Here is a 24752-nt window from a genome sequence, read left to right on the forward strand (position 1 = left end):
TGTTGTGCCGAGCCATGATCACCCTACTCAAACCCACGTATCCACCCTATACCCGTAACCCAACAACCTCCCCCTTAACCCTACTTTTATTAGGACACTACGGGCAATTTAGCATGGCCAATCCACCTAACCCGCACATCTTTGGACTGTGGGAGGAAACCGGAGCACCCGGAGGAAACCCACGCACACAGAGGGAGGACGTGCAGACTCCACACAGACAGTGACCCAACCGGGAATCGAACCTGGGACCCTGGAGCTGTGAAGCATTTATGCTAACCACCATGCTACCCTGCTGCCCCAAACCATAACCTTTAGTGAAAACAATTTCCAGTCCTCTGAAAGCAAAATACTGAATCACACCTTGATCTTCCTCAAAAAGGGCAATCCTTGTTCAAATTCTTGAAGAGCTATTTTCTTAAAGTCTCTCATAAAGCTAATCAACAGTTACCAGCTCTTCAATGGACACAAGCAGAATTTATTCTCATTTAGCAACGCTCTTGGTCTATTTCCTCAGACCTCCAAGCATCCTTTCCGTTGCTAGCCCTACTCTCTCAAATTATCTTATTCCTCAACAGCTTTCAAGTCTCTATAAAGTCCCAGGTACCCAAGACTTGAAAATTACTCTGCGCTTTAACACTTAGTTTGCTGGTTTGGGCAAGATAAGATAAAGGCTACTATACAATGGTAACTTAGCTCACATCTTGAGCTTTTGTCAATCTTCCTCTTGTTGGCTAATTATTCATATTACTATGGTGACTGATCCTTTGAATAGTCTTGAGTTCTTCTAAACTTTGAAAGCTTTCCTCTTCTCAATCTTCACAAATTTTCCATGATTCGTTCTTTCTCAGGATCTCAAAACTTTTCACTCGTCTTTTCTCTTAACTTGTAATTTAAAGACTTGCCAAAACTGTAAACATGGCATCTCCCAATCATTGCTTCCTTATTTACCTTGTTTTTTCTTCTACTTTGGTGGTATCCTTTGTTCTTCAAGGATTTTTTTGATTACAAACTTTCATAATATTCACTTTTCAAACTCAACCTAGGTAGTTATTTTCAAAATTTCTTTAAAATTAGAATTGCAGCCTGGAACATAAAGTCAAAGTGGAGCAGGACATGGCGGAAGCGGGATCGCCAATGCAGTGCTTTATGCAAGAGCTCCTAATGGGGGCTGATTTAGCTCAGGTAGCTGGACATCTGGTTTGTGATGCAGAACAAGGCCAGCGGCACGGGTTCAATTCCCGTACCAGCTGAGAATTCTGAATTCTCCCTCCATCTACCCAAACAGGCGCCTGAATGTGGCGACTAGGGGCATTTCACAGTAACTTCATTGTGGTGTTAATGCAAGCCTACTTGTGACAATAAAAAGATTATTATTATATAGGGACTCCATTAAGGCCGACCTCATGGTGACTGTGAAGTTGGTGACAATAATTACTCTGGCTCCCTTCAAGGAGGCGCTGGAAAGGACAGAACACCGATTGGAGACTCTGGAGGCGAAGGAGGCCACCGACCATGATCAGATCACCTTGCTCGAATTGGCAAAGTTGGTGTCAGCCCAGGGAACGCTCAAGGGAAAGGTAGAAGGCCAAGGGAACAGGTCTCACCGCCTTAATCTCAGGATTGTTGGACTACCGGAGGGTACAATGGGTTTTTAATCCAACACAATACATAGCACAGATACCAGGAAAACTGGTCAAGGGAGAAAGCTTCCCCAAGCCCCAGATGTGGACAGGGCCCACAGGTCGCTCCGGTAAAGGTCCAAGGCAGGAGAACCACTCTGGGCAACTATTGCAAAACTGCACTGATTCCAAGACAAGGAGTGAATCCTGAACTGGGAAAGGAGCACGAGATCCTGCAAATGGGAAGGGCATATGATCGGCATATATCAGGACATTGGAGCTGACCTGGCCACGGGCCGGGCGGAGTTCAATGGGGTCAAGATGGCCCTATTCAAGAATATGCAGTTCGGGATGTTGTACCCAAGAAGACTCTGGGTGACAATAAGAAGCATCAATTTCAGCACATCGGGAAAAGCAGAGGAGTTCATCCATTAGAATGGGCTGGGAAGACAGCAATAATGGACACATATCGAACATTTATAATGTTTCTTCTTTTCCTGGGCTGAACACCTGCATGGGGGGGGGGGGGGGGGAGAGCTTGGTGGAGTCGCTGCCAGGGGGATGGCCATGCTGGCGAACATGCTAGTTCAAGGAAGTAGGAGAGGGGCAGCCGCAGCGCAGCTCTTGATAGGGGGTGGGGGGGGGGGGGCGCCTGGCAGGATGGGGTGCCACAACACCAAGTCAGGAGGAAGGGGTGAGAATGACGAATGGTGGAAGAGAAGAGAACCCACAGGGAAGGGGGGGTCGCCAGAGTAGAGTAGCCTGAGTGTGAGGGGGGGGGGGGGGGGGGGGGGGGAGAAGAATGCTGGCTACAATAGGTCACACATGTGGACAGTTGGGACAAGGAAGGCAGTGCGGCAATCTTGAATGGACTCCAAACTCTTGTAGTGCAGGAGCATGGCCACATGGTAAGTATGGCTGACCCCGCAGGAGGGAGAGGTTAGAATTCCCCCATCAGGATAGTCGCCTGTTACCACAGGGGCTTAACAGCCCAATGAAAAGATCCAGAGTCTTATCATAGAATTTACAGTGCAGAAGAAGGCCATTCGGCCTATCGAGTCTGCATCGGCCCATGGAAAGTGTACCCCAATTAAGCCCACTCCTCCACCCTATCCCCATAAGCCCATAACCTTTTTGGACACGAAGGGCAATCCACCTAACCAGCACACCTTTGGACTGTGGGAAGAAACTGGAGCACCCAGAGGAAACCCATGCAGACACAGGGAGAACATGCCTCCAAGAATGTGGAGGGCGAGACCTCTGCCATTCTGGTTGCAGGTTACATATTCTTCGATGGCTTGTGACATTCTCTCGCAGAACGCCTTAGCCAACTCATCGTGGGGGAAGACTTCGTACATGGTAAAGACCCACAGACGGACAAATCTAGCCCCAAATTGGGGAGGCAATCGGAGTAGATTTTGGGGGGGGGGGGGGAGAATCCATGGAGTTTCATGCACCCAAGGGAGAAGGGGTTCTCCTTCTCCCAAATGCACAAAATAGAGGAGGTAGAAAGGGACCCGAGGAGGTGGGACTTGCTCCCGTGCTCCCTGGCGGGAGAGTGCAGACGATCAAGATGAACATGCTGCCCAGGTTCCTGTTCACATCCCTGATTTACAGCCTCACTGTTAACCACCCGGCCTATCTTTGTGTCATCCACAAACTTACTGATCCTACCCCCCGACATAGTCATCTCAATCATTTAGTTATATATTTTTTTCTTTTTAAAGTACCTAATTCTATTTCTCCAATTAAGGGGCAATTTCACGTGGCCAATTTACCTACCCTGCACATTCTTTTGGGTTGTGGGGGTGAGACCGACTCAAACACGGGGAGAATGTGAGAATGTGCAAACTCCTCACAGGCAGTGACTCAGAACCTGGATTGAACCGGGGACCTCGGCGCTGTGAGGCAGCAGTGCTAATCACTGCACTACCGTGCTGCTCACATCTAAGTAATTTATATAAATGACAAATAATAGGGGACCCAGCACAGATTCCTGTAGTATGCCGCTGGACACTGGCTACTCCAGTCACTAAAGTAGCTATCTGTCATCACCCTCTGTTTCCTACAGCTCAGCCAGCTTTGAATCCACCTTATCAAGTTCCCCTGTATCCCATGTGCATTTGCCTTCTTTATAAGTCTCCCATGTGGGACCTTGTCAAATGCTTTGCTGAAATCCATGTAAACTACATCAACTGCACTACCCTCATCCACACACTTGGTCACATGCTCAAAAAATCCAATCAAATTTGTTCGGCATGACCTCCCTATGACAAAACCATGCTGACTATTCCTGATTAAACCTTTCCTCTCCAAGTGGGAGATAAATTCTCTCCTTCAGAATTTCGTCTATTAGTTTGAATTTTAACTTGTGTTTGTGGTTTGTTCTCCTCGCTAATAAAGACACCTCGGTAAAACTTTTGAGAAAGCAAACTGGTTGAGAGTATCTGAGCTTTAAGATACAATGGACTGCACAGGTTGAACTCCACCTCCTCATGCGCTGGGCTGAGTCTAACACAGCTAAAGGTAGTGCACAGGGTGCACTTAACCAGGACACACATGAGCGGGTTCTTCCCGGAGGTGCAGGATAAATGTGAACTGTACCAGGGAGGCCTGGCCAATCACACCCACATGTTCTGGTCTTCTCCCAGACTGGTTGGGTACTAGATCACCTTTTTCAAGGCCCTGTACAAAGTTATGGGGGTGAGGGTGGTGCCATGCCCACTAGTAGAGGTCTCCAGGGTATCAGAGCAGCCAGAGCTCTTTACGGGGAGAGGGGAAGACACTCTAACCTTTTGTCTCACTTATCGCCCGAAGACTTCTGCTTGTCTGGGGATCAGCAGTGCCACCGAAGGCTGCAGACTGGCTGTCTGACTTTGCAGAATTCCTTAAGTTGGAAAAAATAAATTCTCCATTTGGGGATCAGATGAAGGCTTCCACAACACGTGAAAGCTCTCACTAGCCTGTTCCAAGAACTGTTTGTGACCAGCAACCAATAGGGAAGGGGGGTCAGAAAGGGAGGGAGGACCAAAACAGAAGGGGGGGAGGTGGTTAGGAGGAGATGAGAGGGGGGGGTTCAGCAAAACACAGGGCAAGCAGTTCTAATACCAGGAGGAGCATGTATATAATTCAAACAGTACAGTTGCAGCAACCAACTGCCAGGGGCTCAAAAATAGGGGCCCATACCTGTACATGTTACGTTTGGATGTACACCTGTTTGTTCGGCTTTTATTGTTTCCTTTTTGTACACCCATTTTTTTCCTCTTTAGTATTGTGTGGTAGGCCTGGCAAATGTTATTGTCAATAAATGTAAAACCAATAAAAAAGGTCGTTCAATAACAAAATTATTTCAGTTTTTAATAATTTGGACATTTTATTCAATTTTTGTTGAAAGCAGCTCAATAGATTGAATAGTAGAATATTCTGTGTGACTAAACAATGTGAAAGATATGTTAAAATGACCCTCTGGAAAAAGAATGTCTTAGCTGGCAAATTTGAATTTCATGAATATCAAATCACAAATGCTTCTTAATTTAAGTAAAAGCCTTTTCATTATATCACACCTGCAGTGAATGCAGTGAAAGCTGTACTACATTAAACAATGGTGAGAAAAACCAAAACATTTATATTTTGAGGTGATGAACCCACAATGATTAACAGATAAATAGACCATCATCGACTATTTGGCCCGAACAGTTAATTAAGTTAATTATCACAGCTGGAGCCATGGTCGTGCACTAGAATTAACCTCTGCATTCAAGCTACGGAAACAATAAATGAACCAATCAGGGATCTTGCTCTTGATTCTAATCTCTATACTCTTTACTCATAAATCAACATTAAACAAGGGTAGGGTTGGCTTTTGCTGTATTATCCCCTCTAGAATCTACTAATCTGAGTCGGTCAATAGAAGGCAACCATACAACAACATGATTTGCTATCTTTAGGTAAAAATATTAAGGGGGAGAAATGGCAAGGGAAAAGGACAAAGAGATGGAATGCAAGTTAGCACCCCTGAAAGGTTGATCAGATAAATGAAAATAATTCAGCATGAATATTTGTAACAGAATCTGAGGCACAATAGGGTGCCACACGGTCTCACGTAACAGAGTAAAAAATGATACATTGAATGCAATGCCACACACAGTGGCCCATGTGTTAGAAGTATAATCGCATATTACATGTTCTGTTAGTTGTTAAACGTTGAAACACAAACATTTTAGTTGTGTTCTTTCTTAAGTCTAAATTTAAAACTAAGTCACATTGGTCACATGATGACAGGAAAAGTATCCCTGTGAAAAGATGGCAAATGGCGCTGTTTCAATGGTTGGGGCATTGCATTCTTTTGAAGTTGTTTATGAATCTGGTTATGCACCTTGCCCAAAAAGGTGGATAGTTTGCCCACTGTTAAATTCTGTTGTCAATTAAGAAAAACTTTGGAAATATCGTGAGTTGTAGACTTCGGCTCCTCGTGATCGTTTAGACCACCATTGGAAAACATTAATGAACGCATCTCAAACAAATAAAATGCATTTATTCAGTAGGTTATCTTAAAAGATTTATAGCTTCTTAAAATGATTTTATAATGGCACAAACCTCACTTCCAGTACATTTATCAGTTTAACGTCAAAGTAGGCAACTGTAAATTGGGATTACCTTCTTTATTGTTAACAATAGTTGGCTGCTTGATGTTTGTTTTCATATTTCCTTAATAGTTTTCTATTTGAACTCAATGCTTACATGCACATTATATGAAGCTTTTCAATTAATTAAGTGCAACTGTGACATTTGTACAAGTGATATGTTACATCAGTGACACCAAATGCTGAAAATGATCTAATTCAGGGGTTCTAAATCTTCTTACTTCTGAGGACTCCTCCTCCCATGTTAGAAAAATTCCACAGGACCCATGTCACACAAGTATATTTTTCTGCATAAAATTTAGTTATATGATTACACGTTGTTTATTATTTTTGTTTCAATGTGAAACTTGTTTTGATATTCAATAATAATTGTTAAGACATGGAGGTTATCAAATTAAACATTGATCTATATCTGATATTTATTGTGTGCTTATACAATTATTTCTCTTGCTCCTATTGGTTTACCTTTCCCCTGGTGAGGTTCATACAGTGATACTGGCATTAGCAAAACGTCACTGAAGTTAATAAACTGTAGCAGTGGTTGGTAGGGTTCAGCTGAATGTGGAGAGTGTGATGATTGAAGTTGGTAAATTAGTGTTGTGGTTGCTAAAAACTATTATGAGACTGTAATCTGATGTTACTGAGTTCTGCGTCAGTTGACCATTGCCAAGGTTGGTGGTTATACTGAAGTTACTAGATGTTGCTAAAGTTGAAAGTCGTACAAACTGATATGACTACTAATGGTATTGATGGCAGTATAATTTCCCATTTCTCCTCTTGCCCATTACTAATGAGCAGTGCACATCCATGGAGACTAGACCATGGAGTTATAGGACAATTTGCACAGTAGGTCCAAAGGAGTGGTGGGGGGAATTATCGGGCAATTTCCACAGTAGGTCCAGAAATCATTAAGAAATGTCCCTATGTAAATCATAGGAATTTATTAATTTTACCGGACTCCACGAAACTGCCATGCCTCGAGTGTTACAGAATCCCAGTTGAGAGACTCCTGATCTAATCTGTAATTTTTGATCTAATTTCAAGTGATGCATCAAGTCACAATCCATTGGTTTTAAGCCACCTCTGTGCAAATGACACAGAAACATATGAATTAGGCAGAGGAGACCACTTGGTCCGTTGAGCCTGCTCCGCCATTCAAGATGGTCATTGCTGACCTGATTGTAATCTCACCTCCGCATTCCCACTTACACCTGATAAATATTCACCTCCTTGCTTATCAGGTATTTATCTAGCCCTGTCTCAAAACATTCACTCTGTTCCTACTGCCTTTTGAAGAGTTCCAAATACTCACAACTCAGAAAAAGCTTCTCCTCATTTGTCTCTGAAAGGGGCGGCTTCTTATTTTACAGTGACCCCAAAATAGTTTAGCAAACCACCTCTGACCTGCTTCCAGCATATGTGTAGTATCATTTTGCAATTTGTAAAAGTGAGGAGAGGTGACTGCACCACAGGAGTGATAACGCTGACCAATAGGTAAATGTTAAAACAAATTTTAATTTAAATATAGAATCAATCACATTAGCAACAAAGTTACAGCTTTACAGCCAATAATTAAAACAGTTCTTAAGTAAAAGGGAAAACATGAACTTGCTCCCTACACCTGCAACTATCTTTTTTCCAATTAAGCAAATTAATATAGTTCAGATACTTATAAATAAAGTTAACAATCAGGTTTACTTGCTTTTTTCTTTACCAAAACTTTGGAGGGAACCTTTCAGGAGCGATTTCGAGACACTTTTTACAACCCCTTATCACAGCTTTAGCATACATACTGGCTGTGTGCATCCTAAGCCTGTTTTATAACATTACTGCAACAAATATAAAATATAACAATTTCTAACATTCATCACAACATCTGTTCTTCAATAAGATGACCAAGGAATGCCAAAATAAAAAAAAATACGATGACCAATACTCTGTACACAATACTCCAAATGTGGTCTTGCTAGTGCCCTGTACAAGTGAAGTATAACCCCTCTACTTTTGTATTAATTTCCCCTTGTAATAAACAGTAATATTCTATTAGCTTTCCTAATTACTTGCTGTATCTACATACAAACCTTTTGTGATTCATGCTCTGAAGACACCAAGATCGCTCGGCATCTCAGAGCTCTGCAATCTCTCACCATTTAGATAATATGCTTAATTTTTATTCTTCTTGCCAAAATGCACAATTTCAAATTTCCCCCATTTTACTCTATTTGCCAGATCTATGCCCACTCACATAGCCTCCTGATGTGACGATAATGGGTAGGAGGTGACTAGTGGTGTACCACAGGGATCTATGTTGCAGCCTCAATTATTCATACTATTCAATAATGACTTGGATGCGGGCATAGAAATTGGAATACTGTGAGCAGTTCTGGGCACCACACCGTTGGAAGGATATTTTGGTCTTGGCGGTAGTGCAACATAGGTTTACAAAAATGATATCTGGATTACAGGGGTTGAGTTACGAGGAGAGATTACTCAAATCAGACCTGTTTTCACGAGAATTTAGAAGGTTAAGGGATGATCTGATCAAAGTATTCAAGATATTAACAGGAAAAGACAGGGTAGATGAAGGTAAACTATTTCCACTGGTTGGAGATTCTAAAACTAGAGGGCGTAGTCTACAAATTAGGGCTAGACCATTTAGGAGAGATGGTAGGAAGCACTTCTTCACTCAAAGAGTGGCAGAGGTTTGGAATTCTCTCAATAACATACATATACACAACAGCAACTTCCCTTGCTCTTCACTCCTCTCTCTCTGCTGGTTCCAAACTGGCCAGCTCTATTTATGCAGCGAGTCTGCTAATGATTTCTCCGCCCCCCCCCCCTCATTGGGGAAGCTCACACTCCCATAGGATTGTGGGATTATCATTAGTCTCCAGCCAATGGTAAGCAGGCAGGTTATAACATAATTCTTTGCTGTTTTTAATATTCTGTCTAATCTTCCACCCAGTTCAATTTTTTTTAAAGTTTGATTCTACCTTTAACATTTTTAGTTCACCATAGAAGGTGGATCCCCTCCCCCCCATGGAATTTCTCTCCCATCAGAATGCATCTATTCTGTATATCTGTCGCTGCATCTCTATAACTGAAGCATTATCTCTACTTTTGTATTAAATTCCCCTCACAATAAAAAACATTCTATCAGCTTTCCATTAATTAATCCCACCTCGTTGCACAATACTAGGTCTAGTATAGCCTGCTCTCTGCTTGGCACCTGAACAAGATGTTCTGAAGAAACTATCGAGAAAACATTCCGAGCTCCTCATCTCGGCTCCCTTTGCCCATTTGATTTTTCCAGTCTGTAATTAGATTAAAATCGCTCATGAGTGTCGCTGTACCTTTCTGACTAGCTCACATTATTTCTTCCTTTACACTCATCCTACCGTGTGGGTAGTTATGGTTGCCTGTTCACTACTTCAAAAAGTGACTTCTTGCTGATATTATTTCTCATCTCTACCCAAACTGCTTCTGCATCCTGGGTTTCCTGAACTTGGTCATCCCTCTCTAATCGTTTGATAGTACAGAACTGAGTATTGCTGCAAAAAGAGACAAGTCAAAGCTTTTTGGCTTGCATTGATCAGGACGCTTTGCAAGAATGCCGGTATAAGGGGAAAAACAATTTATACGGAGTCCTGATTGGTTGGCATGTGGATTCTGATTGGTGAAGGCATTGCCATGGAGAATTCACCAGTTGATGACAGTTAACTGCGAGCATTGTTTGAAACTTAAATCAGGCAGATTAACCGATTGGTCAAGGCATTGCCCTGAGGAATGAATGAGCGAATGACTGTCACTTATTTTGTTTGGTTGAAACATGCACAATGTATACATGCTCATCCTGTTTGCAAGGAACACGGCCCTGTGTATTAAAAATTGTAGCTTCTAGTATACATAGAGTCCAACTGGCAATCATAAATTAGTTGTCAGTGTAATTCTTAGCACATCGAGGATTATTTTGCAAATGTTGTTGAATTATGGAATCCCATCTAATGTTGAAAATTTTGTTTTGAGTTTTGCGGGGATGGGCTGGTTGAATACGGTCTGTACCTTGACCATCGGAAACAGTGGCTAGGACATGCCATTTGATACGGTCCGTCATTCTTTGGGATGTACAGCCTGCATATGCAGCATAACACTGGCACTAAATTCGTATACCACATTAGTCATGTGTGTGATAAGCAGAACTTCTTTTTGGCTTGATGCAGCACCCTGTTAGAGGCGGACCACTCATGTTACTACTGCATAGTGGCAGTGTGACACAGCTAGCTTCACTTGTTGCGCAAACCTAGAGATACCTTGCCCTTCCAGGATAATCTGAGATAGACTGATCACTTTTCTGAGTCAAAAGTAATGGCCTCGGGCCCATTCATGAGTTTGAATGATTTACAGTGCAAAATGATCAGATCAGGGCAGCTCTTATCCGGCAGGATGCCTTTGAGACACCCTATTTCAATATCCCACTTGCATGGTGAACAAATACTTGGGCCCTATTTACAAGGTTGCCAATAAAATCAAAAAGAATCCCAACACTTCTATTGACCAGTGAAGGTAGGCTTGCGGTAGACAGTGGAGGGGTTACCCCTGGCAGAGTATCCACTTGTCGTGGTCCATGTAGGGTCCAATGACATAGGCAGGACGAGTGAAAAGTTCAGCATAGTCTGCATATAAGGAGCTAGGCACCAAATTAAGAATCAGAACTTCAAAAGGTAATACTCTCTGGAAATTGGCAACGAATAAATAAGATTAGAGATGAATGGGTGACTCAAAGGCTGCTGTGGGAAAAGTGGATTCCAGTTCATGGATCAGTGGCACCTGGCTGTACCACTGGGGAGGTCTAGACCTATATCGGGTTGGGACCAGTGCCCAGGCAAGCCCCATAACTAGGGATGTGAGGAGGGCTTTAAACTAAACAACAGGGAGTGAGAGATCAAATTTGGGAAGTTGTTACAAATCAAGGGAAGAGTCAAGGCAAGAAAACAAAATAGCAACATGGGAAATAAGGGTTAGAGAATGGCAGTAAATGAAAGAGAAAAAAACCTAAGAATACACTATCAATCAAAAATAGATGTTACAAGGATAACAAAAAGCCAAAGTTAAAGGCTCTGTATCGGACTGTGTGTAGCATTCATCATAAAATTAATTAATTGATAGCGCACATTGAAATAAATAAATATGATCTGTGGTCATTGTAGAGAGATGACTTGTGGTGACAAAGATTGTGTCCTGAATATTGAGGGTTATGTGAAATTCTTGAAGAAAAGGAAGCTAGTTAAAGGTGGAGGGGTAGCACTATTAATCAAGAATGGCATTGGTACAATAGTTACGAGATGACCTTGATTCAGGAGATCAGGATGTCGAATCGGTTTGGGTGGAAATAAGGAAGAGTAGGGGAAAGCGGTCACCAGTGGGAGTGGTCTACAGGCCCCTTAACAGCAACAACAGTGCAGGACAAAGTATACAAGAAATCATATTGGGTGCTTGCGATAAAGGGACAGCAAAAATCATGGAAAAATCAGACTGGCAGTGTAGCCTGACTGAGGAGTTCATAAAACACTTTCAAGATTGGTTCTGGAACATGCTGCTCTAAGAAACAATTGCAGTGTAGGTAATGTTAGACCTGGTATTGTGCAATGTGACAAGATTAATTAATGACCTCAAAGTAAAGACACCCCTAAGTAGCAGCAACTGCAATACAATTGAATTTTACATCCAGTTTGAAAAGGATCTAATTCCAGTATTTTAAACTTAAATAAGGGCAAATATGTGGGCATGAAAGCTGAGCTAGCTGAAGTGGACTGGTATACTAGGCTAGAGGATAGATCAATAGAGGAGTGGCAGACATTTAAGGGGATTTTTCAGAATATGTATATTCCAACTACAAAGAAAAAATTGGAAGGGGAGGATCCACCATCGGTGGTTAACTATAGTAGTTAAGGAAAGCATTAAACTTAAGGAAAAAGTATATAACTACGCAAAGATGAGTGGCAAGTCAGATAATTGGTCAGAATATAAAGAACAGCAGAGAATGACTAAAGATTTTTAAAACATAAATTTAGAGTGCCCAATTCTTTTTGTTCCAGTTAAGGGGCAATTTAGCATGGCCAATTCACCTACCCTGCACATCTTTTAGGGTTGAGGGCAAGACCCACACAGACACGGGGAGAACGTGCAAACTCCACATGGACAGTGACCTGGGGCCGTGATCAAACCCGGGTCTTCAGTGACGTCAGGCCACCGTGCTAGCCCCGACTAAAAGGTTAATCAGGAGAAAGAAATTAAGAGTGTGAGAGGAAGCCAGCTAGAAACATAAAAATGGATAGCAAAAGTTTCTACAGGTAATTATAAAGTGAATGTTGTTCCTTTCGAGAGTAACAATGGAGAGTTGATAATAAGGAAATGGCAGATTAAATGACAAATACTTTGTTTCTGTCTTCACTATAGAGGACACAAAGAACATTCCACTCATAGTTGTAAACCAGGAAGGGAGAGAGAAAATTGATGAAATTATAATCACCAGGGAAGCTGCACTGTGAAAACTGATTTAGCTGTGGGCTGACAAATCTCCAGGTCCAGATGGACTTCATCATAGGGACTTAATAGAGGTGGCTAATGAAGTAGATGTATTATTGGTAATTTTACAATTTTTTACTAGATTCTGGAAAGGTTACATCGTACTGGAAAGTAGCAACTTTTATCCCTCTATTCAACAAGATAGGGTGGCAGGATACTATAAGCTTGACATTTGTCATGGGGAAGGTGTTAGAATCGATCATTAAAGGAGGTTATAGCTGGGCACTTACAAAAACTCAAGGTAATCAGGAAGATTCAGCATGGTTTTGTGAATGGGAAATCATGCTTACCCAATTTATTGGGCTTCACAGAAGGAGTAACGTGCACTGTTGATAAAAGGGAGCCCATTGATATACTGGACATGGATTTCAGAAATGTATTTGATAAATTGCCACATTAAAGGTTAGTGCAGAAAATAAATGTTCATGGTGTAGGAGGTAACATATTAACATGGATAAAAGATTGGTGAACTGGCAGAAAAGAGAGTATGCATCAATGAGTCTTTTTCTGATTGGGAGCATGTAATGCGTGAAGTCCCTCCGTGATCAGTGCTGGGGCCTCAAATTATTACAACTTATATCAATGACTTAGATGAGGGAGCGAAGGCACGGTAGCTAAATTTGCAGATGACATAAAGATCTGTAGGAAAATATGTTACGAAGAGGACGCAAGACAGTTACAAATGGAAATAGATAGGTGAGCGAGTAGGCAAAAATCTGGTAGATGGAATATAATGTATGAAAATGTGAAGTTGTTCACTTTGGAAGGAAGAATAAAAAAAGCAGAGTATTACTTAAATGAAAAATGGCTGGAGAATCCCAAGGTACAGAGAAAGCTAGGTGTTCTAGTGCACGAGCCACAAAAAGTATGCAGGTACAACAAGTAATTTTTAAAAAAAGTTTTAGAGTACCCAATTTTTTTTTTCCAATTAAGGGGCAATTTAGTGTGGCCAGTCCACCTACCCTGCACATCTTTGGGTTGTGGGGGTGAGACCCATGCAGACACGGGAAGAATGTGCAAACTTCACATGGACAGTGACTAGCGGTCGGGATCGAAGGGGGCCCTCAATGTCATGAGACATTGTGTCACCGTGCCGCCCTGTACAACAAGTAGTTAAGGCTCGTGGAATACTATACTTTATTACGAGAGGAATTGAACATAAACATAAGGATGTTATATGCTTCAGGCATATGGGGCATTGGTGAGACCACATCTTGAACAGTGTGGGCAAATTTGGTCTTCTTATTTAACAGAAGTTACAAATACATTGGAGGCAGTTCAAAAGAGGTTTACTAGATTGATACCTGGAATTAGCGGGTTGGCTTTTGAGGAGAGATTGGGCAGGGTAGCTTGGTTTCCATTGGAGTTTACAAGATGACATTGACTTGACTGAAGTATAAGAAATCCTGAATGATCTTGACAAGGTGCATGCGGAAAGGAGGTTTCCTCTTGTGGGCGAGCCCTGAACTCGGGGGCATGGTTTTAAAATGAGAGGTTGCCCTTTTAGGATAGAGACAAGGAGAATTTCTTTCTCTGAGGGTTGCCTGGCTTTGGAACTCTCTGCCTTAGAAGGCAGTGGAGGCAGGGGGTCATTGAATATTTTTTAAGGGGGTGGTAGATTCTCACAAGGCATGGAAATCAAAGGGGGTAGTTTGGAACATAAGATTCAAAACACAAACAGATCAGCCATAATCTTAACGAATGGCGGAGCAAGCTTGATGTGTCAAATGGCCTACTTCTGCTCCTAATTTTTATGTTTGTATTAGAATTACTGTTTGTGTGGAGAATTAACACTAACACAAACTGGCTTGGCTTGGTGTGTTGTCTCCATATTGTAAATTATATGCAGTGCCTAAACACAATCAAAAATGCACCTACGATCGTGGTGAACAAAAGAAGGCTGTTCTGCTCATGTCAGCTTGTGTAAAGAGCCACTCAATTATACCCATTGCACTCGCTTGCCGGAGCAAGCAAGCTTTCCAGCTTCAAGTATACATCAAATTCACTTTTGGAAAGTGCTATTGAATCTCCTTTCACCATTTGTTCAAGCAGTGCATTCCACTTGATGCAAGATTTTATGCTTGCCAGTTGAGTGACCTTGTGAAATAGTTCATGGTGAGACAGGGAATAAATAGCTCGAGAATGTAAGCCTGCTATATCATACTTGCTTTGTCCATAAGCCGCAGCTTCCTCTTCTTCCTGCTGCATAGCCTACAGCTGGGACAAGCAGCAAGGGCTTCCAGTGTGGCATATTGCAGGTGAAGACACACCTCTTTTTGGCATCATGAGCTGAAGCAGGAGATTAGACTTCAGCTCAATGAAAGGTAAGTTTTAAAAAATATTTTCAAATGCTTTTTCAATGGTTCCCCCCATTCCGCAGTCCCAGTGTTGTCAGAAATAGAACTTAAAGGGGTAAAGGAAGCAGGGAGGGGCAGAGCCTGTGACTGGTGGTGGGGTAACTAGAGCAGCTGGGGGAATGAGAAGCATTTTAACTGCAATTTATAACCATCTAGTTATTCTGAAGATATGGACATAAGCATTTGGAGGATTCCTTGATTTACATCTGTGGTTTTCAACACAGAAGAATCCATTAAGGACAAACAGGTAAGTTTTTCAAATAATCCCCGCCTTTTTTAAGATTTGGAATGGCGGAATCATCTGCATCAGGAGCCAATTTGGACACACCACAATCTTTGGATTTCCGCCTAAGTGAACTGACTGGATATTGACTGGGCAGTGCTGGCTGGTCCCTCCAGAGGAGCAGACCTCTCAGTATTCCTCACTATTGAGGAAGGAAAATCTGGACAACTATTGCTACTAATACTAAGATGAAACTGCATGTAAGATGGACTATCCTTTGAGGTAGAATAGGCACATCCTGAACAAAAGAAAAACTTGTATTTATATAGTGCTTTTCATGACCACTGGGCATCTCAAAGTGCTTGACAGTCAATGAAGGGGCTGGTTTAGCACAGTAGTCTAAATAGCTGGCTTGTAAAGCAGACCAAGGCCAGCGGCGCGGGTTCAATTCCCGTACCAGCCTCCCCGAACAGGCACCGGAATGTGGCGACTAGGGGCTTTTCACGGTAACTTCATTTGAAACCTACTTGTGACAATAAGCGATTTCCATTTTTCATTCAAGTATTTTTAATTGTTATAATGTAGAAAACAAGGTAATTTGCAACAGCAAACTCCAAACAATAACCAGCTAATCTGTTTTTTATGATGCTGATTGAGGGATACATACTGACCAGGATACTCGGGGTAATACCCCACTTCTTCAAAATAGTGCTGTGCGACCTTTTATGTCCACATGTGAGAACGTTCAGGGCCTCAGTACCATGTTCCATCCAAAAGATGGCAGCTCTGACAGTGCAGCATTCACTCAGTACTGCACTGAAGTATCAGTCCAAATTTCTCTGCTCAAATCATCATGAAGTTGGACCCAAACTCTCAACTGTCTGAGTCAGAGGCGGGAACACTATCAACTCAGTCACAGCTGACACAGAGCAGGTCAATGAGGGGGTAATTGTTGCTCTGTAGATAGGCACTTGTTTACTACCCCAAGATCATAAAAACTGACAGAATAACTTGCTTTCTTTCCCCTGTTTCCTTGTTATCTACAAAACATAATTTAACATCTGTAATAATTCATAATTCCTTAAGTCTGACATTGATATACCAGATTACTGATTTGCATGTGAAGCCATTTTTTTTAAAGCTACAGATGGAAGAGTACTTGTCCTGAAATTACTTTCCTTCCCCTTCAATGACTCGCTCAAACAATTCAAAATCGTGCCTCACATTTTGCTGTCAAAATAACAGCGGCGCTAATGAAGTACACTATTATTTATGCACAAATAATAGGAGTTCAGGTGAGAGGTAGATGTGCGGTTAACCTTAAAAATTTGGAAGTTGCTGTCAACGTCCCACCACTCCACTATTAGCATCACAAAAATTGCATCTTACGGTCTGCCTCACCATTAATATGCATTGAATAGTGAGAAATTGCTGTATTTGTGGGACAAATATACCGGAGGGCACGATCGAACGGCCTTGTTGTGCTCAACCCGGTGGTGCAATGTCATCATTAAATCTCTCAACGCTCAGAACGCCATGGAGGATCTAACGAGTCGTTGCAAGTCCTCGCTGGGCAAGGCCCAGAATTACATATTTCGGTGAGTCATTAAGCTCATTTAAATATGTTGCCGCCCGATTCTCCCGAGGAGCGGGAACTAACGTCCGCACTTAGAACATAGAACATTACAGCGCAGTACGGCCCTTCGGCCCTCGATGTTGCACCGACCTGTGAAACCCCTCTAAAGCCCATCTATACTATTCCCTTATCGTCCATATGCCTATCCAATGTCCATTTGAATGCATTTAATGTTGGCGAGTCCACTACTGTTGTAGGCAGGGCATTCACGTCCTTACTACTCTCTGAGTAAAGAACCTACCTCTGAAATCTGTCCTATATCTATCTCCCCTCAATTTAAAGCTATGTCCCCTCATGCTAGACATCACCATCCGAGGAAAAAGGCTCTCACTGTCCACCCTATCTAATCCTCTGATCATCTTGTATGCCTCAATTAAGTCACCTCTTAACCTTCTTCTCTCTAACAAAACAGCCTCAAGTCCCTCAGCCTTTCTTCATAAAATCTTCCCTCCATACCAGGCAACATCCTGGTAAATCTCCTCTGCACCCTTTCCAATGCTTCCACATCCTTCCTATAATGTGGCGACCAGAACTGCATGCAATACTCCAAATGCAGCCGCACCAGGGTTTTGTACAACTGCAACATGACCTTATGGCTCCGAAACTCAATTCCTCTACCAATAAATGCTAACACACCGTACACCTTAACAACCCTCTCAACCTGGGTGCCAACTTTCAGGGATCTATGGACATGGACACCGAGATCTCTCTGCTCATCCACACTACCAAGAATCTTACCATTAGCCCAGCACTCTGTCTTCCTGTTATTCCTTCCAAAGTGAATCACCTCACACTTTTCTGCATTAAACTCCATTTGCCACCTGTCAGCCCAGCTTTGCAGCCTATCTATGTCCCTCTGTAACTTGTAACATCCTTCTGCACTGTCCACAACTCCACCGACTTTAGTGTCATCTGCAAATTTACTCACCCATCCTTCTACGCCCTCCTCCAGGTCATTTATAAAAAATGACAAACAGCAGCGGCCCCAAAACAGATCCTTGTGGTACACCACTAGTAACTGGACACCAGTCTGAACATTTCCCATCAACCATCACCCTTTGTCTTCTATCAGCTAGCCAATTTCTGATCCAAACTGCTAAATCACCCTGAATCTCGTGCCTCTGTATTTTCTGCAATAGCCTACCGCGGGGAACCTTATCAAACGCTTTACTGAAATCCATATACACCACATCAACTACTTTACCCTCATCCACCTGTTTGGTCACCTTCTCAAAGAACTCAATAAGGTTTGTGAGGCACGACCTACCCTTCACAAAACCATGTTGACTATCTCTAATCAAATTATTCCTTTCCAGATGATTATACATCCTATCTCTTATAAACCTTTCCAAAACTTTGCCCACAACAGTAGTAAGGCTCACTGGTCTATAGTTACCGGGGTTATCTCTACTCCCCTTCTTGAACAAGGGGACAACATTTGCTATCCTCCAGTCTTCTGGCACTATTCCTGAAGACAAAGATGGCTTAAAGATCAAAGCCAAAGGCTCAGCAATCTCCTCCCTAGCTGCCCAGAGAATCCAAGGATAAATCCCATCCGGCCCAGGGGACTTATCTATTTTAACACTTTCCAGAATCGCTAACACCTCCTCCTTATGTACCTCAAGCCCTTCTAGTCTAGTAGCCTGTATCTCAGTATTCTCCTCGACAACATTGTCTTTTTCCTGTGTGAATACGGACGAAAAATACTCATTTAGCACCTCTCCTATCTCCTCGGACTCCACACACAACTTCCCACTACTGTCCTTGACTGGCCCTACTCTTACCCGAGTCATTCTTTTATTCCTGACATATCTATAGAAAGCTTTAGGGTTATCCTTGATCCTACCTGCCAAAGACTTCTCATGTCCCCTCCTGGCTCTTCTTAGCTCTCTCTTTAGATCCTTCCTTGCTAACTTGTAACTCTCAAGTGCCCTAACTGAACCATCACGTCTCATCATTACATAAGCCTCCTTCTTCCTCTTGTCAAGTGTTTCAACTGCTTTAGTAAACCATGGTTCCCTCGCTCAACCACTTCCTCCCTGCCTGACAGGTACATACTTATCAAGGACACACAGCAGCTGTTCCTTGAACATGCTCCACATTTCCATTGTGCCCATCCCCTGCAGTTTTCCTCTCCAGCCGATGCATCCTAAGTCGTGCCTCATCGAATCATAATTGCCTTTCCCCCAGATATGACTCTTGCCTTGTGGTATATACCTATCCCTCTCCATCACTAAAGTAAACGTAATCGAATTGTGGTCACTATCACCAAAGTGCTCACCTACCTACAAATCTAACACTTGTCCTGGTTCATTACCCAGTACCAAATCCAATACGGCCTCGCCTCTCGTTGGCCTATCTAAATACTGCGTCAGGAAACCCTCCTGCACACATTGGACAAAAACGGACCCATCTAAAGTACTCGAATTATAGTGTTTCCAGTCAATATTTGGAAAGGTAAAGTCCCCCATAACAACTACCCTGTTACTTTCGCTCCTATCCAGAATCATCTTTGCAATCCTTTCCTCTACATCTCTCGAACTTTTCGGTGGCCTATAGAAAACTCCTAACAGGGTGACCTCTCCTTTCCTGTTTCTAAACTCAGCCCATACTACCTCAGTATTCGAGTCCTCATCAAATGTCCTCTCAGCCACCGTAATACTGTCCTTGACTAACAATGCCATCCCTCCCCCTCTCTTACCACCTTCCCCTCTCTTATCTAAACCCCGGCACCTGCAACAACCATTCCTCTCCCTGCTCTATCCATGTCTCCGAAATGGCCACAACATCAAAGTCCCAGGTACCAACCCATGCTGCAAGCTCACCCATCTTATTCCGGATGCTCCTGGCATTGAAGTATACGCACTTTAAACCACCTTCCTTCCTGCCGGTACACTCTTACAACTTTGAAACCTTACTCATGACCTTACTACTTTCAACCTCTTGTGTACTGGAGCTACAATTCAGGTTCCCAATCCTGAACCTGGGAGACCTCACAATGGTGCTGTTTATCACTGGTCCACACAAGCATGGATCAGAGATCTTTGGAGATTTAAAAATAAATTCATTTAAAATAAACATTTGTTTTAAACTTTTTGATATTCTTTCCACTTAACCCAATCATCTGATACAATATCGCAACTAATTTGTACTTTGAATCCTTTGTGTGGCTAATTTTAAAATTCTTCAATTTGAATGACTATGGAAACACACAGTTGCTTTCCAATTTTACCAAAATCCCAGATGCCCAATTTCTCCTATTGCATTATTATCTGCTCGCATTTTCAGTGACATAACACACAGACAATTTAAAAGTTTAAACCTGCGAGGACATTCCAACTTGCCCCGAGTTGCCCAGCTGTAGAAAGTTATGGCTGACTAAGTGTCAGCAATCTAAATCAAAACAATTCATAATTTTGTGATGAGCAAAAAAATCTTTCGGGAGTTCAAAAGATGAAGGCCGGGATTCTCCTTTCCGGTAACAAAGTCCCCACTCCAACAGGAAAACTGGCGGCAACGATTCCGGCGTCGACCTGCCCCGAAGGTGAGGAATTCTCACCCGTCTCAGGGGCTAAGTGGACGGCAGAGTCGTTGCGCCGCTCTAGCCGGCGCTGAAAGGACTGCGCGAGTTCGCGCATGCGTGGAATGGCCGGCGTGATCTCGCGCATGCGCGGAATGGCCGGCGTGATTCCATGCATACACAGACTGGCCGTGGTATTTGGGCGCATGTGCGAGGGGGGGATGGGTTCTCGTCTCCCTGCTCGGAGCCCTACTGGGGCCGGCGCAGAAGGAAGAGGTGCGCCCATGGAACAGGCCCGCCCGCAGATCGGTGGGCCCCGATTGCGAGCCATGCCACCGTGGGGGTACACCCCGGGGTCAGAACCCCCCCCCCCCCCCCCCCCCCCCCCACACCGAGGACTGCCCATGCCGACGTACCTGCCAGGTCCCGCCATGTGGGACCATGCGTAACCCACGTAGGCGGGACTGGCCAGAAATGGACGGCTGTTCGGCCCATCGGGGCCCGGAGAATCGGCGGGAACCGACGTGGCACGAGTCTTGCCCTCTCCCTGAAAATGGCGCTGGAGAATACGGCAGCCGGCGTCGGGGCGGGATTCGCATCGCCCCCTGGGGATTCTCCAACCCAGCGGGGGAGGGGTGGGGTCGGCGAATCCCGCTTGAAGAGTGCTAAAAAAACTAAAGTTGATGCACTCGTTGAATTAGACTCTGGAATGACTTCCCAAATTTCACATGCCTGGTTATAAAAGGAAATTGATGGAATCTACTTAAATTTAATAGAAAATAATCTCTTGATTTAGTCGACAAAATTATTAAACACTTACGTGCACTTTTGGGGTTGGAGGAAGACCATTGCTAATAGGTTTCTGTAAGGAGAGGGAAGAGAAAGAAAAACATGTAAATACACATCAGGATTAAGTTGTTTACCGCCAAAGTGATTATGAGAGATTCAACAGTATTCATAAAGTAAAAGACTACTCTCGTAATTCTACAGTGATTTTACTGCAAAGTGTTCAGCTGCAACTCACATTTAACATTCAGCTTGATAGCACAGACAAAATATTAAGGAGAAATATGAAACAGATTGCTTTTGCACCTTTCATGACTGTGGGACATCCCAAAACACTCGTCAAAGTTGTAACTGACATACTATGTGACTGTCAAAATGCTAAACTAACCCCACTTGTCCTTCATGATCTGCCTGCAGCCTTGAACACAGTTGATTATGCCGTCTTCCTCCAATGATTCTCCAGCTGGGGCTGCTCTCACCAGACTTCCATTCTTACTGTGCCAGTCATATTCAGATAATCACCCAAATTGGCTTTTCTTATCACAACCACATCATTACCTCCAGCCTCCTTCTACCTCTCATTTACCTTCTACCTCTCATCTACACGCAGTCCCTCAGTGACACCATCCAAAATAGCATTGACTCCCACATATAAGCTGACATAACCAACCTCCATCCACCCCTCCACTGGATCTAAATTGTTACATTGCCTGTCTGAAATTCAATGTACACTAGTGAGCAGAAATCTTTTCCAACTAAATATTGGAAGACTGAAGCCATTGTCTCTGATATCGCAGTCAAGAGGAGTGACAGCACTCATCGCTGACCTAATCTGCATGCAAAGATCCAGCGATCTCTGCATTCTGGGTTTTCGCTTTTTAAATGGTTGATTTGTTTCTGGCACCAAGTCTAAGGGATTTCCAGATGTCCAGCAACAATGTCATCAAGCAGGCTAATCAGTCAATTGCATTAAAGAATTCTTACAGTCAGAAAACCAGCAAATAAAATGCGCTGATTAACATGCACTTCTTATAAATCTTAGTACGGCAAAATAAGGATTGGGATACGAGAATACGGTAGAAGCTGAAATATAAAAGGATTCGTAAAACATTTTCAATAGGATTTTAGTATAAATGCAGAAATTTGATATTCAACAAATAGCAAATCAAAGTTTTCATGGTCAGAGGTCATTGGTTTGGTATACTGATAAGGGCAGCACGGTAGCATTGTGGATAGCACAATCGCTTCACAGCTCCAGGGTCCCAGGTTCGATTCCGGCTTGGGTCACTGTCTGTGCGGAGTCTGCACATCCTCCCCGTGTGTGCGTGGGTTTCCTCCGGGTGCTCCGGTTTCCTCCCACAGTCCAAAGATGTGCAGGTTAGATGGATTGGCCATGCTAAATTGTCCTTAGTGTCCAAAATTGCCCTTAGTATTGGGTGGGGTACTGGGTTGTGGGGATAGGGTGGCGGTGTTAACCTTGGGTAGGGTGCTCTTTCCAGGAGCCGGTGCAGACTCGATGGGCCGAATGGCCTCCTTCTGCACTGCAAATTCTATGTAAATCTATGTAAAAATCCAGATATACCTCATTCAACAAAACAATATTATAGTGGAAACCGAATTCATGTCAGTTCAAAACTGATTTTTAAAGATCATTGTTGGGGGGGGGGGTCTTCATCAGAGCACCTTGTGCAGCAACAAGCAATTATTGATGGCAACAACTTCTGGATTTCCACATTTAACTGTGCTGTGTGGACATCAGAAGTTGCTGTCAGTTTCACAGTTGTAATAATGGCAAATGTATTGACAGTTTTGCTGTCAGTACAACTGCAAAATCTGAACCACTGCCTTTGATCCCTGCCATAAACTATGTTCCCTACTGACTCCATTCCTTCATCTGACAATTGTCTGTGAGTGAGTTAATTCCCAATCAACAACCCTTTCTTCCTCCTACTTTCTGGAAGAAGCAAAAAAATCCGACAGCTTTAAACTCTCCCAAAACTTTGTGGTTAATAATGGGAGTTCCGGGACACTTCCGGTGGCGGCGATGACGTAGGAAGCCGCAGATTTGGGAGCTCCCGTTTCAAACGGACTTTTTGGCTCTTTTTAGTGCCCAAATGGAATTTGTTTCGACGTCTCCCGGTGGGAGTAGGTGTGCTGATTGACTTTCTCCGCATTTCATGACTCGAACTCGGGGTGGAAAGGGGGAAAAAACGGCAGCAGCTCCCCAGAAAAAACGGGGGAAGGAATCCAAGATGGCGGCCGGCAGTGCACCAGAGGAGTGGAAGCAGTGGGCCCAGGAGCAGCAAGCTGCTCTCCTGCGCTGTTTTGCAGATTTCAAGGCTGAGGTACTGAGCTCTCTGCAGGAAACGAACAAAAGGCTCTCGGAGATTCAGACGACCCAGGGTGCTGCCATCAAGACGTTGCAGATGCAGGCCACTGAACGAGAGGAGGAGGCCGTGGTCCTCATGAGTAAGGTGGAGGGGCACGAGGCACTCCACAAGAAGTGGCAGGACCGCTTCGAGGAGCTTGATCACCGCATGAGGCGGAAAAATCTGTGGATCTTGGGCTTTGCGGAGGGGCTGGAAGGGTCGGATCTGACAACCTATGTGGCTACGATGTTGAACTCGCTAGTGGGGGCCGGATCTTTCCATCTGCCCCTGGAGCTGGAGGGAGCCCACAGGGTACTGGCCAGGAGACCTAAGGAGAATGAACCCCCGCGTGCGGTGCTTGTGAGGTTCCACCGGTTCAGTGATCGGGAGTGTATGCTGCGCTGGGCCAAGAAGGTGAAGAACAGCAAGTGGGAGAATGGGGTAGTACGGATCTACCAGGATTGGAGTGCGGAGGTGGCTAAGCGGCGGTCCGGGTTTAATCGGACGAAAGAGGTGCTCTACAAGAAGAAGATAAAGTTCGGAATGTTGCAGCCTGCGTGCCTGTGGGTAACTCATTTGGAGCGGCATTACTATTTTGATTCCCCGGAGGAGGCGTGGGCCTTCGTACAGACGGAGAAACTGGACTCGAACTAGGGGTTGGGGGTTGCGGGGTCAGCTGTAATACTTTATTGCTGGTTTCTGCTGTTGCAGTGTTCTCTTTTTCTGTACTTTTGTCATTTTGATATGGTTATTTATTGGGGTGTTGTTCTGTTTTTGTTGTGGGGCATTGTTTGAGTTTTGTACCTTGCAGGGAGGGTTGGGGGGGTTTGTTGTATTCTATATCGGGTTGGGGGTATGGAGTGGGGCTGGTATTTGGGAGCTGCGTCAGAAGGGTGTGGTGGGGCAGTGTGAAAGCGCGGGCTTTCCTCTGATTTCCCGCGTTGCGGGGCTGGGGGGTGGAGACAATGACGGGGGGGGGGCCTTAACTGGTTCTTCCCCACGCTGGAGCGGTGC

The 24752-nt window shown here is 43.7% G+C and overlaps 1 protein-coding gene across 9 annotated transcripts in view; it reads right to left on the bottom strand.

Moving 5' to 3' along the window:
- Nucleotides 1–24752, bottom strand: part of LOC119970060 (mitogen-activated protein kinase kinase kinase kinase 3) — a 354117-nt gene that overhangs the window by 46244 nt on the left and 283121 nt on the right. For all 9 annotated transcript variants that reach the window (XM_038804101.1, XM_038804091.1, XM_038804084.1 and 6 more), the window contains one exon: nucleotides 21404–21445. In XM_038804101.1, the coding sequence (XP_038660029.1) occupies nucleotides 21404–21445 (42 nt within the window). The remainder of the gene's footprint in view (nucleotides 1–21403; nucleotides 21446–24752) is intronic.

The sequence above is a fragment of the Scyliorhinus canicula genome, chromosome 1 (genome assembly GCF_902713615.1).
Source record: "Scyliorhinus canicula chromosome 1, sScyCan1.1, whole genome shotgun sequence".
Taxonomy (NCBI): Eukaryota; Metazoa; Chordata; class Chondrichthyes; order Carcharhiniformes; family Scyliorhinidae; genus Scyliorhinus; species Scyliorhinus canicula.